This window comes from Platalea leucorodia (assembly GCF_965183815.1).
Source record: "Platalea leucorodia genome assembly, chromosome: 4".
Classification (NCBI taxonomy): domain Eukaryota; kingdom Metazoa; phylum Chordata; class Aves; order Pelecaniformes; family Threskiornithidae; genus Platalea; species Platalea leucorodia.
Genome location: NC_138826.1, coordinates 52,270,966 through 52,286,477, shown reverse-complemented (window position 1 = coordinate 52,286,477; position 15,512 = coordinate 52,270,966). Strand labels below are relative to the sequence as shown.

The following is a 15,512-nucleotide window of genomic DNA, read 5'->3' as shown; positions in this document are numbered from 1 at the left end:
TCTGGTGCAGAAAGCCTCATTTAACTTAACATTTCAGTGTGGGAGACATTAATAAGCAGCAAGAGCAGTAACAGATATGTTCATGCCACATTTGCGTTTCCCCGTTCCACCCAGAAGTGGATCTAATTGTAATTGTAGTAATTACACCCGTAATAAGTTTACAGGTGTAAATTAATGACTTTCCCACAGTGCCGTGTTGCAGTTTGAATGCTTTCGTGGGACAGATCACTTAAGCAACTTGGAAAGCCACCTTAAAACTTCGTAAAGGGCTCCCTAATTGTTGAGCTAATAAGCAGGAACATGTCAGAGCCAGCTCATTTTGGATGAGAGACACTGGTGACTGAGTGTCAGAAATAGGAGCTACAGTCGAAAGGTACTTGGATGAGGTCCAGGCTGATGAGCACTGGAATTGTAAAGCAACACATCTGATGGCTCCAAATGCAAGTAAAATCTTGCTCGGCTGGGTAGGCTGGGTTTACGAAATGAAGGTAACCACAGTGGTTTTTGGTGACAACCAAGATCGTAGCGATAGCTATACGGCAGATAAGTGTGGAATGCTGTTTCAGTTAATGGGAAAATTGTGTTTTCCCCAAGTTTGCCAAGAAGATACTAATGCTAGATAGGAAACCAATAAATCTCCCCATGATGTCAGCAAACAGGCGAGTCAGATACATCTCCAATGGACTCAGTGGAACCTTTGTGCTTTAAGCTAAAGGGATGTTGTAACTGTAAAAAGCTAAGTTAAACAAAACTGGAACTTAATATATCTTTTCCTAGTATTGACTATTCTGGCATTTATTTCTATTTGCAGGGAAAGACCAGCTGCAATCCCTATAGAAATCAAAAGCATTGATGATACTTCCAACTTCGATGAATTTCCTGAATCTGATATTTTACAGCCAGGTGAGACTGCCATTGCAAATTCCAAATTTCTATCTATGACATGCCAGAATACTCCACAGATGCTTTTGTTGTTGTTGTTGTTTATTTTTCTGATACCCTAATCAAGCTAATATACAGACCTGATCTAGAGACTTTCTTTCAAATATAAATTTAAACCTATGATTTCTCATACCTTCTACTTCCTTAGAACTTTGGACAAAAAAAAAAAGTCCACATATTTTAACAGCTAAATCTATTAGTAAAAATGGTTTGCATATATAATGAGCATGGAAAACAGTACAGTTTTCTACCATACAGTCTGTCTAGCCAAATTCTGGTAAAACCTTATGCACCGATTTGCTTTTGATCTTTAATGACTTTTGAGTTTCATGCCAAACATAAATGTTCACATATTTGTGGGCAAAAATTTTTAGACAGATCATTATTTAATATAGTGATTTATGAACCTGAGTGGCTCTGCAAATCATGTAAGTCTTTTTAATTGTTAATTTCTATTGGCAAGTTGTAGGAAATTGGTATACATAAAAGCCTTGATTCTCTTGACGTGCCAAATTCTCCCCGCTACCACTGTTTTCAATTAATTATTAATGGCTTAAAGATAGGCAGATATATAACAAGGATTAATTGATGACAGATAAGTGTACATGTGCTAACAGCCATAAGAATTATCAAAAAGCTGTGTTTTTTTTCCGAAATGGCTTTTATTTAATGGCAAGGAAGTCTGTCCTTTTAATGCAAAAGCAATCAATCTCCAGTGCCTAAGTTAAGCTGTTTAAGTCCGTATTTGGATAATGCCAAGTACATTTGTATTGGTTTTGGCATTTCAGACCCACTGAAAATGTTACTGTACATCTAGATATGTAAATACAAACATCGATATTGGTGTGTTTGGCATCTTGAGTTGAAAATACTGTTATAGAACTCTAAAAGCAGCAACCAGAGAGCTAAATACAGAAGGCCACTGCAGTGAATGTCTACGTGCAGCACGCCAGCCGTATGGGCTGTTCGTAAAATAAAAGGAGGCTGTACAAGCCTTGCTGAAGCTCTAAGCAGGGAGGAAGTCCTAGGAGAGTAACGTGTGCATGATACGGGTAGTTCTCTTGGGTGAACTTTGATATATCTTTTTCTTCTGTTTGCGGTGAGGATAACACGATATGTATGCATGCGTTTGTTGTGCATGGAGCATCCTAAATGTTATGTTTCTCATAATTGTATATCCTGTGGGTGTTTTAGAGGTTCCTGTCAAGGTATGGGAACCCGTTATGGTGTGTAGACATACTAAAAAAAAAAAAAAACCCACACAAACAAGAAAAAACTTTCTGCTTCAGAGATATATGCTGAAATTATAACTCTTCTCAGACCATTGACAAAAGGCAACTGACCTGATAACAAACAGGATTTCTTCAAGGAATTTCTGCTGACTAGGGAAATAAGAGTTATGGGCTGCTTTTGTCAGTGCTCTGTGAAAAGTCCTCAGAAGCAGCGCTGGTTTTAATTGTTTTGTTTTTACTTTTGTTTCTGAATTCTAGTGCCAAACACAACGGAACCTGACTACAAATCCAAAGACTGGGTTTTCCTCAATTATACCTACAAGAGGTTTGAAGGGCTCACGCAGCGTGGCTCGATCCCTTCCTACATGAAAGCCGGGAAGTTGTGAAACAAAACACAAACCCACAAAAGAAATAAAAATACAAACCTCAGGTAGCTGCATCACCAGACCCGCTTGGCGTTAGTTATCAATACATTGACTCTGGTGCGCATCAATTTCACAAGGAAATTCTACAGGATTAGGATTTCTAAGACTACTACAGGAATTAGTTGGCAGTGCCAGCTGGCTTTTTTTTTTTTTTAATATTTGAATATTTTTGTTAACTTTATTATACAAAGGTACTGGAATAAAAGGAACGTACATCCCTTTAACTGCACTGCCTATGTGTGTATAACGGTTAATTATGCCTCTGTACTGTGGCTTTGTTTGTACTGTAAGCCATCTAATCCACCCAGGAGTAAAACATATCATTTTATGCAGCATTGTTGTTATACTGCTTACCTGGTGGGTTTTAGATACGCAGTATAAAAAACCATTGCCCACACTTGCAAAATTCTCTGAGCAGTTGCTCAAGGGTGTTCCATTTGTGGTCTGCAGATGCCCCATGAGTGTGGCAACACTGAATTATTTTAAATAGCAGTGTCCTGTGGGCCTACCTGTACCCTGCCCACCCTCACTTCTCCCCACTGGAGGGCTTTATTAGCCGATCATTCCTTCTCTTTCTTCCTTTTTCCACTGTGCGTGGTGGTGCGACAGTCCCTGTTTAGTGGTATTTCTGCTTTACATGATAGTTGATGGGTATTACCATTTAAGATGATGATGCCTGCTGGCAACTTCGGAAGAAAACCGGAATCTTGAATAAAAATTACAAAGATTTTTAACAGAAGGGAAACTTTCTGATACCAAGTTCTGAAGAGATGGCAGAGTTTCCAGGGCTGCATTCCTGCCTCTCCTGTAAAGCAGATCATCTTTTTGCTACTCAGAATTCAAATAGCCTTTTCTATCTGTGCAAAAAGTATTCTAGAAAAGTGATCAAATTGCTGCTTTTTCTTTTTTTGTCTCCCGAAGAAGTTCTAGGCAGAAGGGATGCCGTTCTAGCCTTTACTTTCCAGAATACCCCATAGCAGCCTCTGCCAAGCTAGAGGAAGTGGAGTGCCCCGCTAGACTCACTCTCCTGTGGGCTCCATCTTCTAGTGTCTCCATCTAATGTGAACCATGGGATTACAAAGGATCAGCTGAGTCTGCAGCCCAGTTTCCAGGAACCACAACCAACCACAGCTGAGTTGGGCGGAGCATCTAAATGCTCTTCTCCGCAGTCTGCAGGATGGTGACAAACTCACAGCAGAGGCAGGTCTCCTTCTCCTAGGTCGAGGAAACCGAAGCAGAAATCCCTCCATATCCAGGGTATGGTTTTGCTTCTCAGCCCAGCAGCAGTTTGGGACTGAATTGCACTCCTCAAACAGTTTGCAATTATCTGGTCACTGGCAAATTTATCTAGATCTCTGCCTGTACTAGCATATTATCTGCAGTACTGGGAATCTATTGCAGTACAGTAGAGATCTTTGATGTCATTTGCTGGTTACAAAAGAGTTTTACAGCAATGAACAATTCCCCAGTAACTGAACAAACAGAGTCACTGTTGCCGTCTTCCTCCTCTGAATGCAAGTGAAAGGCACTCTAAAACCTCTGCAACAGGCATCGGAGTGAAGCACAGGCTGTTTTGGCATACAGTAGGAAAGACTCCATTAGACTGGCTTTTGCAGCAAAATGGAAGTGACTATTTATAAAGCCATTACGGAAATATTTATTGCTGTTAGGCACCATGGTATCAGCTGTTCTGAATTATTTGTATGCTTTAAAAACACACTGGGGTGTTCATCTGCTGCATAAAAGACCATTTACCAGCAAGATTTCTGTGCATCAATGGCTTTCTAATGTGCATGTAGTCTTCCCTGATCCAACAGCTACTAGGTTCCTCATGGGCTTCAGTGATGTCTCTCCTCCAATATTTTGTCTCCCTTCAAGCATCTAATATCTGCTATTTATACTCCATTTCTAACAAAAATTTTAGTCTTCAGCTCATCCAAGAGGAGTAGCCAGTGCCTCAGGGCCCATCCAATTTATACAGTGTTATATCAGAACATGGCTAAGCTAAACTTTTGCCTAAATGCTAGGCTCCTGTGGGAACAGCTCATTGATCTCCCCGTTTTTCTTCCCAGACCTTACACTAATTAACACCCCTTTACTGCCGTTGGGGCAACATCCCTCAGAAGTTCTCCAGTGTTGTTCTTAGCCTTGCCAATGTAGTTGAGCTTCAGCTCAACCTGTACCCATCCAAAGACCGTCCAAAAACAATAACTGGCTTAAATCCATGTTTATACTTTCAGACTTTATTCTGCCAGTGCCCTAGCAGCTTCTGAGGTTTCTCAGAAAAGGAAATTCCTTTTCTAAGGCCTTCAATCCATTCTACCAAGACAGAGAAGCTTGGTCAGAAAATATCCGAGATGCAAACTTGGCCTCAAAGGACACTGCTATTCAAAAGAGAATTTTTATTAATTTCCAGTTTCATTCATGGGGCACTGTGTGCACCACAAGTGGAATTCCTGTGAACAACACATTTCAAAAGACCACAGTAACCCTATTTGCGTAATATAAAACAAAGTCTTTGCTTGAACTTGCTAAGACAAGATCATGGAAACTGCAAATGCTCAGTAATACTGGTGATTTTTTTTTTCTTGTGGGGTTTGGGGGAAGGGAGATAAATACACACTTAATTTAAATCTATCTATTAAACAACTATGTCTGTACATACTCACTGGTTTACAAACTTGGGAAAAAGCTCAACCCTTACATTTGTAACACTAAAGATAATACTCATCTAAAATTGCGGATGATTAATCATATCAGTGCTCACATAGGAGTTATATCCATAGGGAAACAGCCTGCAGCCTATTTAGCATAAACTCCTGTATTGTGGTAGTTGATTTTTTTTTTTTTTTAAACATAGCATTATTTTAATCAATAAGTCAGGTTAAACAAAATATTAACTACTGCTTTTAGGATGATCGAATTTTTTTAAAGGTGAAACTGTGACACTGTAATGGATGAAAGAGAACAGAAGGTTAACCTACACTGGCTTTCAAAAAATGGAAGTGCAACATATCTTTTTGTTTTGTTATTTTTGTCTTATTCCTTTGGATGGTTGTGTTGTTTTCCTTAGGCGATGTTTGTCATTGTGCCATTTATTTTTCTTATTCTTGGAGTACCAAAGATCCTGAAATGGCTTGATGATTGCAACCATGTGAAAATTTATTTTCTGGAAGTATGTTTTGTTAACTTTTGTTATAATGTGGAATTGTGTATGCAAATTGTTATCAGAGGTTTGCTGGGAAGTTAACCTATTCCAGCAGGGAAAACTTGAGTGCATCGATGGAAGTGCTGAGCCTGAATCCAAATTCTGGATCTGAATACCCTGAAACTGGGGAGGAAGCTTGGATTGGGAAATGCAGCTGAGCTGCTGCACTTTGTTCCATCTCCAGTCAGCAAGAGTGAGTGGCCTTAGGTACAGGACATCAGCAGAGTTGTTTCATGTGCAAAAGGAGTTAAAAAAATTGCCAGCATTCAGAAATCAAATATTGTTGATACTGCATTTGCACTGTTAAATTTGCCTTGCTGGAGAGTTATATAAGTGTTATTTTTATAGGTCAGTTGTTAAAACACCTGAGCCGTTGGATACAGTATGGAATAATAGCATCTGACGTGGGTGAATTCACCTAAGTGCAAAGGGGCTTGCTGAAAGCTCTCCACACTACTAAGATAAATGGGCATAAGCAGTACAAAGGGTGTTGTGTCGGCTCCTTCTAAAGAGGTGGCTTTCCTCCTCTGCAACAGCAAGTAGGGAATACTGCAGTTTAGCCTGGTTATACTCTAATGCTTAGGAAGTGCTCTCACTTTTTCAATAATACGAGCAATTACAAGCATTGTAACATACTGTACCTTGTCCTTTTAATGTTGATATATTACAGCAGCTCGTTCTTGGAGTCGAAATGGCAACTGCTATATTTTTCCTAGACTGTTTCATTAGTTGTGGTTGGGAAAGTTACATAGAAGCATTATAAAAAATTTATATGAGGCTTTTTACAGCATTTGAAAATAAAAGTAGCATTCTTTTTGTAAAGTTGCTGGTTTTATTTTTTCACACCAGTGTACTGGATTGGTTTCTCTTCCAGAATGGGAGGCACCTAAGGGACTGAGACACTATTTTGTGTATTCTCATGTTGAATTCCATAGACAGTGAAAACCCCAGTGTCCCTACTCTCGATCAGAAAGTAGGGATTGCAAAAATTGCTCAACTTGTACCAACTGCAGTCACGTGAAACTACTTCTAAAATGGTTATTGCTCTTCACAAGAGACTTATCTTCTTCCCTGTAGACCATAATTTATTCAAGAAAGACTTCCACGGGCAGTTGTGTCCTTTGATTCACTACAGAAACACTTTTGTCCTACTGTTCCCCATTTCTTGCCGAGTTTAGAGCAGTGGCAGCAGATGCAGTTGTGAAATAGTCATGTAAAAAAATGATTACAGAGTTGAGCAGCTGAAAGCAAAGAGGAGCTAGCAGCTGGTGACTGGCCTTCTCTGGAGCCCTCCAGTGAATAACAGCCTTCCACTTGAGAACTGCTGCTCTCAGTAAGCGATACAATTTTAACAGAATTTTACAAATTCTATCTAATGGGATTACACTTTTCTTCCAGTAACCAGATATTATCTCAAAGCTACATATTGTAAGGAAATGCAGGCTTAGTTCTTTATCTCTTTGCATTACCAAATTCAGTATTCCTCAAAAATACAGCACTTTAATGGCAAATCTAAAGGCTATGCCTTCAGCGTGTGCAGAAATGTTTGGGTTTTTTTTTTGTATCAACCACTTCTAAGTATTATATAGTTTAGTGTTTATAAAACATACTGCAAATATCTGTTGTGCATTTTTCATGTCTTTATTCTTGTACAAAGTGTGCCTTGTATCTAAGCAAAACCATTATGCTTTGGACAATAAAATGTCTTTTCTGATAATCTTCCTGTGGAAAGAGAAGGGAGGAGTATTCAAAAGAGTTTGTCTCTTGCTGTTGGGAGTGATGACAATAGCAGTTCCCAGCTCTGGACTAGACAAGGATGTATTCGCAGTTCAGGCAGTGCTTTATGTACTTCCTTAACGTAATTTTATTTATCACGCAGGTAAATTTTAAATATCAGAGAGGTTCTAAAATGCCTATCCCATAGCTGAATTTCAAGGATGAAAGCAGGTTTTAAATGTGGGTGCCAGTAGACCGTAACCTGTCAGCTACGCTGGGTTCGGCAGCACTAGGCTCTGCTGCACAGAATGCCATTCTGCCTAAAAGAAGTTGCTGTCTGAAAGATACCAGGTATGTTAACTATTGGGACAGTTGAAGGGCAAGTTAATGTATATATAATACAATGAACTTACTCTCTGTCAATAGTAATGGCACTGGGATTTGTACACTTCATCACACAAGAACGCTTCTACAGTCGGCGTGAGGGGAAACGAATCTTTACACATGCCGAGAGAGTTCATCTCGCCACCTCCTACTCCTCCCACCATCCCTTTACGGATTATGTGATAGCGTGGAGGTTACTGTTCTCTAGGGAAATGGGGCATGTAGGCTTGAACCTCCTCATGCTGAGGAGGGAAATCAACCCAGGTTTCTCATTTCCCAAGCAAGTCAGAACCCTGCTAGGGACAGCTTGTTTCTCATTTGAACTGACCCTTGATGCCACATCTTGTTTCCGTACCAGCTGCTTTAATCTGTTTCTAGCAAGCCACCATCTGCTGCTGCTTCTCTCTCCTCTAGGAATAAGCGCGCTCTATATGTGCTGTCCCTGGGCAGTCCACCTCCATTGGTAGCGGCTCCTTCCCCTCCAGGTGTCTCTGCCCATCCTCCCCCATCCAAAGACAAAATGTTTGTCCTTGCCTCTACATTTCCTGCCCACGAAACTGAGTGATGTTGAGAGGGCAGCTCATCTGCAGAGTAAGTGCTGTGACCTTGAAGCTGTTGTGTAAAAGTGTAACCACAGCCCGTGCTCCACATTTTGAAAAAACAGACGGCAGCTACAGATCGCAAGCGTTACATGCACACTAAGTCTATATAACCCCTTGTTTCCTTCCGGGGATGGAGGCAGAATCTGCCCCTCAGTGTGGATGTACGGGCTAGAATACGAAGGTAATGGAGCTCCAAGGGGAAGCAGGTGCCAAGACGCTCCCCTGGGCCACGTCCATGCACGCGCGGCCATCCGCAAAGCTTGGAGACTTGAAATGGGAGCACTGATTTGAACATACATCTCTGCGGTACTCAAAAACTGCAATAGCTCTGCTAGTCTTGGACACTTAAGTTCTCTACAAAGTCTACTTCTGACTTCAGTATAGCTATTTAATAACAACATGATCAGATAAGAACTCCAGTGACTTGATCGTGACGGAGTGAATCACTGGTAAACTAGACGCACATCTCACGATTTTCAGTCCAGCGAGCTGCCTTTGAGGTCTCATCCAGCTCCCACTGACGTCAGCAAAAGATCCCTATCTAAAGCCCAAAGAAAGCAGTGAACAAGCATGGTCTCAAAAGCAAGCTGTTTGCTGATGCCATGCTTTTACGTTTGTTACAAATAAGGCAAAAAGATTTTACTATCTATAGAGTTCAAATGGTTGAAAAGCAGTATGTGAAGAGGATGTCTTGTGGCTTCAGTTACGAAGGTGACAAACTTGCAGGGTACTTCTGCTATTAAGGAAGAAAATATTACCTGTTTTGTTTGATAGAATTAAACTAATACCTCAAGGGAGGTTTGCAAAATGTACAATTTATTTAAATGCATTTTTCTGGAATAGCATAGTACGTCATTGTGGGATTTGACCCAAGCTGGGCCCTAGTATGGATTTTGCATATTCTAGGAAGCAGACAGATCAGCACGACTTCTTGATTTGTGAAGTTCACAGGCAGCGAACAACGAACGCCTTGCATTCCGTCAGCAGAGTTCTGCTGAGTGAGGTTAGACGTCCTTATGGGCCCACTCTGTGCTACAGTCGGTTGGTCTCTCTTCTCAGTTAATTCTGCCTTGACTTAGTGGTGCAGGTTTAAGGTGGTTTACATTTCTGTATCTTTACATTGTTCCTATACCAGCTGTTTAACATGAGGCTGGTAACACTTGAAAAGATCAGGAATCTGTATTGCAGGTGACAAATCTGCTTTAATCAAGGAGAAGACTTTCAGACAATGATGTAAGGCATTGTCGGGACCTTTGCAGGCAAGATGGATGACACAATTGCAGCTTGGAGGTTCACCAACTGGCTGTGTGCAAACCCAAGAAAAGGTGTTCTGTCCTTGGAGACAGCTGCCCTCACAGCTGGTTTTGTTCTCTTTTAGCCACAGCAGAAAAGGCACTGGGTGGGATCTCACTGACCCTAGAGAGGTAGGACTCAGCTAGGGGGCTGCCACTTGTGCACCATGGGCACATTTCAACTGCTTTTCATTTCAGCAGACCCCCTAAGCAGCTTTATTTATCCGTGTGTAGAGATTTGTAACAGCAATACTGTTTTTCAGAGACATTAGACATTAGGCTCTTGTTAGGCATTCAGAAAATACTCATTTCTGCCAGGAATGAAAAGGCTATTTAAAAACTGAAGATCATTTTGTTTTTAAATCAAAAGCGGCACCATCAAATTGAGAGACTTTTAGGCAAGAGATTTACAAGCAAGTGAATTCATCTGTGGGCACAAACCTCCCCAGCCAGGACTCCAGAATAACATAGGCACTTTGGAAAATGCTAATCTTTTTGACTTAATTTTATTAGACAACCACAAAGTAAATTGACCATCCTACTGGCTCCGATACTGAGATTAGAGAGGGAGAGCAAGTAAGATTTAGAAGCTCTTCTCAAGTTAAACTTGTTTAATCATGTGAGGAATTTGTCTGTGATTCAAAGCTCTTTGAGGCCAGACTGTATCACTATCACAATCCAGTCTGCATAACATAATCTATGCAACTTCACTCATTGTATTGTGCCAGCCTGTTGCTGGCAAAGCCTGAATTCTTTTGTGCTGTTTTTTTGCTTCTTTGAAAGGCTTCTGGACCAATTATTGAGTGGAAATAACTTTAAAGAGCTTATTTTTGTTATTGGCTGATTACAGTATGATTATGCTATTTATATAATTTTTGAAGCAAAAAGCTCTCTGATTTGGGGAAGAACTTTTGCTTTAAAATGATAGCAGATTTTACATAGGCACAGAATTTATAGCAAAGTCAAAAAATTGCTTGTGGTGCCCTTCAAAGTAACCCAACGACCTTCAAGCACAAACCACAGACAAAAAAATGCTTTGTAATTGTATTTATTCTTCTAATTAGCTAGCCTGTTCACATGTAGTCCATAAAATGTACTTGATTCAGGACACAGGTATTGTTCTTTACATTACTTTGAGCCATGTAATACCGTGGTCTGAGGGGAAACCATAGACACTTGTGTTCTGGAACAGAAGTCTGTGGAAAACCTGTATTTGTATTTACAGGTATGCTGAGTAACTTCAGTTTAGTGTTATTAAGTTTCAGTAGAAAAAAGTTAGCTAGCTAGCCCTAATCAGTCACCTATGTTTTTATGTGAAGCAATATAAGTCACTCTAATAACAGTTAACCTCAGTATTGCCTCAGAGGAGGAGAGTGCTTTTTTCCAGTCACTCTCAGCTTCTGAAATTTCTTTTAATTAAGAGTGACGTGCATGGAGCTAGCTTGGCCCCAGCAAATACACAAAGAAATGTGCATCCTCTTCAGGATGGTATCTCAGAGAAATGCTGACTGGATGCTCTTCCTGTGCTGTCTAACACCTAAGACATGCTATGCTTCACATGTCACTAATCATTTACAGAAAAGAAAAAAGAGTAATAATACAGACACCTTTCTTTAACTGCTCAGTCTCAGGCAATTATTTAACTGCTCTGAGGTTTGATTGTTATTTTTACCCCTTTAGCAAGCTGTTGTATAAGCTGTTTGGAAAAAAGAGGCTATCCGTTGCTTACATAAAGCATTCTGTTCTCTATAGCTAAAAGCTACTCAAGAGAAAGTGCTCACCTAAAAACAGGGCAAAAATATCAAGTGTGGCCTACTCCAAATCAATGCCTTACATAAACTGGGATCCTACTCTGCCAAGACTCAAGGCTAACTATATGCTACAAACACCAGTTACTATCATATATGAAATGTATGAAACGTTCAACAAAGAGGCCAATCATCACGTTTGAATAAGAAATAAGTATAATAAATGGTGTTTAAAATCTGCGTTGATGAATTGGCAGTGCATTATGTTTATAAGAGCTCTCTAAGTGCCAGGAGATATAATATTGAGCATGGATGAGAAATACACAGAAGAAAACATGACAGGTAAAAATACTGCTGAGGGATTGATCTGGTTTTCCGGACTAGACATACCATAAAGTGCCAAAATTTCTGCATTCCTTGCATTACAAGTACTTCTATTACTGCACTAAAAAATACTAAATAAAATGCGAATAAGGTACATTAGCTCTGTTTCTAGGGAGTCAGTTTAAAAAAAAAACCACAACTCGCATTTCTAATGTCTTCATTGAATGTTCCCATATGGAGAGAGTTTGTATTTAATAGCTGTTAAGCTTTACGTTTGTTAAAACAGTTTTCTGGAACTATTTAAATATTTTAACTCACTGAGGTTTATAACAATGGCCATCTTTAACTTTCTGTGGTTACTGAGTCTCTGAAACATTTTCAGTCAATGTGGCTGACTCACTCTTCTGAAATCTCCTTAACATTTGGGTGTCCACTGATGATGCAAACTTGGAGGAGGGAGCTCCTAGCTTCAAAACTGGGGCAAAAGAGTATTTTAGCAGGGCCAAACATGACATTTAAGCTTCCTATGAACAAATTTTTTGGAAATTTTTTTCAATATTAGTTGTAATATATGAATAAAACAAATGTGCATTCATGACAATGATTTTCTCAAAGATGGCAACACTGTCCAACTCCTGGGTTTTAGCTCTTCCTACTGCTTTTTATTTTATGTAGGGCAGAAGTGGTTTGTAATTGCTTTTCTCCAATACAAATTCTCTAAGACCAACTGAACTCAGCATGGTGGAATTTATGTATCACTGCAATAGTAACTGTGGGATTACATACAACTTAAAATTCTGAGAAAAAGTTGGCTTTTCAAGGGAAAAAAAGCACCTTATGAAAAATTGTGCATTGAGAATGTCACAGTAGCGCAACTGCATTTGTTCAGCAACATCCCCAGCTGGAACCCACGATTCCCCAGCCAGGTGAGCATATTCTGTTAGAGCTGTTCACCCACTCTGCCCTTCCACATGCCTAGTCTAACCCTTGGGCTTAGCTAAGGGCAAGATCCTGAGCCGCCCACTCCCATATAGACAGGGGCTTCCAAGTCGAATGTGAAACGTTTGGGAGCGTCAAAGTATAAAAGATGGCACAAAGGGAGTTCAGGACTGCATCTGAGTAATCGTTCTCAAGATTATAGTTTGGAGTTTAGCCAACTAAATTCTGCCTAAATCTCAGAAAGCTATGAATGAAACACATCTTTGTTTTCTGCCTTTTCCCAGCTCTATCATTGACTAGGGAAGTTACTAATCTTCCACCACGTTACATTAAATTCGTAGGTGTTCAAATAGATTTTGCCCATGTCATTTTGTGAGGATTTACTTTCTCAAATTTATTAAAGTTTTTTGGCAGACACACGTTTATACATAATGAAAATAAAGACAATACTGAACTACTGTCTTAGACAGAATGATGGAAGCAGAGAAGCAAAGATTTGATGAGGCTTCTGTTTCAAGGCATTAGCTTTCCCAAGATAAAATACTAACTTTCCTACACAGAGAAAACAGACATAGAAACAGCTGGTTTACACATATGAGGTTTTTGTCCAGGTATATCAAGCTATAGTAAGAATCTTTAGTAGGACTTCAAAATTTCCTTAATTTTGAAGGGGGATAAAAAAAAGCTTTCTTTTTTTTAAGAGAGTCAATAGTAAACAGTCTCTTGTAATTTTATAAATAACCATAATCACCTGTAATGTTACCACCAGTGGTGCGGTGCTTACAAACATTACTACAAGAGTCCCTCTGCACTGTTTCTACATCTCCAGGCTCATTGTTCGGTTGCATGTGACTATCCCCTTGAAGAAAACAGCCTTTCAGAAAACTATCTTTCAGGCAATTTATTTCTGCAAGAGCAATTGTATAACCCATAGCTTTGTCTTAACCCTTTGCATGCTTGCAGATTCCTTGGACCTGGACAGATAACTGGCATTCACACACATATACTTCCCCTCAGCATAAAGTAGTCAATGATGAAAATACTTATGTAAATAATTTTCTTGCTTTTATTAAAACCATGTGAATCTTTTTTTGTGTGTATTTAGTCACACTTCCTTTTTCACTTTTAGCAAAGGATGTTTTTCTTTGTGTCTTAATTTTATTATGCCTCCAGACCCAAAAAGACAATCACGTGCCTGCAGCTCAAAGTTATAAATTTTAACGACCTAGATATTAACCACTAGAACAGATAACGAAAGGATGTAATATACTTTACACAGTATTACTCCCTACTTTTGTTAGTTCCAAAGGAACCCCCATTACTAGTAACAGAGAGAAGCTCTGAAAGCCCACCGAACAGTACACCTGCAGAAGCAGCTTCCTTCACAGAGGTCACCGATCATCTGGATCCAGCCTTGCAGGTGAGTGATACCAGCTGCACTGAACATACAAGTTCCCTCATACCTGAGTCCAACGGGTAGAAGCAGGCACATGCGCAGCCCAGGAAGATGGCACAGATAAGGATGTGTAAGTCCTAGGCGATAGCCTATTCTGCCACACCTTTAACTGGAACTGAGCAAGCACAGGCTACATCAACATTAACAAGCAGGGCAACACAGGAAGAACGGTTCTGTCAAGTGGAACAGGCATTGCTGAGGTCCCAATGCCCACGCCGTTCGTGTTGTAGAGGTTTCAGTTCAGACTAGCTCTAGTGGGGTCTTGTGGAATGAATGCCTGGAAACAGCTGGAGCACATTAAGCTCTTAGAAGCGTGTCTCGTGGTCTCCGTGTAAAAGGAATAGACTTCGCATATGCCCACACTACTCCAGGATGTGAACCAAAGCATAGCGAGGATAACGGGCAGATTCACTTCAAAAGTGCACTCCTGGTATTAGCAAGAAACACAGCTATAGCCCCAGCACCTAGTGTAATCCAGGTCTACTAACACAATTTAATATACTGGTAAAAGTTAACCTTATTTTTATGCTACTTTTTACTGATACGTGTGACTGTTCTCTGCCCTGCTCTGACCACACACTGGATCAGATGACCCAAAGAGGCCTCTCCCAACCAAAATCATTCCAAGATCCTAATTCTACGTCAGAGAAGGTGTCCTCTGTACAGCACCCTGAAAATCACAGAATAGAATCATAGAACCATAGCATCGTTTAGGTTGGAATAGACCCTTAAGATCATCAAGTCCAACTGTTAGCCTAGCACTGCCAAGTCCACCACTAAACCATGTCCCTAAGCACCACGTCTATCCGTCTTTTAAATACCTCCAGGGATGGAGACTCAACCACTGCCCTGGGCAGCCTGTTCCAATGCTTGACAACCCTTTGGGTGAAGAAATTTTTCCTAATATCCAACCTAAACTTCCCCTGGTGCAACTTGAGGCCATTTCCTCTCATCCTATCCCTTCTTACCAGGGAGAAGAGACCGACCCCCACCTCGCTACAACCTCCTTTCAGGCAGTTGTAGAGAGCAATAAGGTCTCCCCTCAGCCTCCTCTTCTCCAGACTAAACAACCCCAGCTCCCTCAGCCGCTCCTCATAAGACTTGTGCTCCAGACCCTTCACCAGCTTTGTTGCCCTTCTCTGGACACACTCCAGCACCTCGATGTCCTTCTTGTAGTGAGGGGCCCAAAACTGAACACAGTACTCGAGGTGCGGCCTCACCAGTGCCGAGTACAGGGGCACTAT

At 40.4% G+C, this 15,512-nt stretch overlaps 1 protein-coding gene across 2 annotated transcripts in view; it reads left to right on the top strand.

Annotated features, from left to right (window-relative positions):
• Positions 1-7,288, top strand: part of STK38L (serine/threonine kinase 38 like) — a 53,230-nt gene extending 45,942 nt beyond the window's left edge. For both annotated transcript variants that reach the window (XM_082310339.1, XM_082310340.1), the window contains exons 13-14: positions 812-903; positions 2,433-7,288. In XM_082310339.1, the coding sequence (XP_082166465.1) occupies positions 812-903; positions 2,433-2,560 (220 nt within the window). In that variant the 3' untranslated portion in view covers positions 2,561-7,288. The remainder of the gene's footprint in view (positions 1-811; positions 904-2,432) is intronic.
• Positions 7,289-15,512: the final 8,224 nt, after the last annotated feature.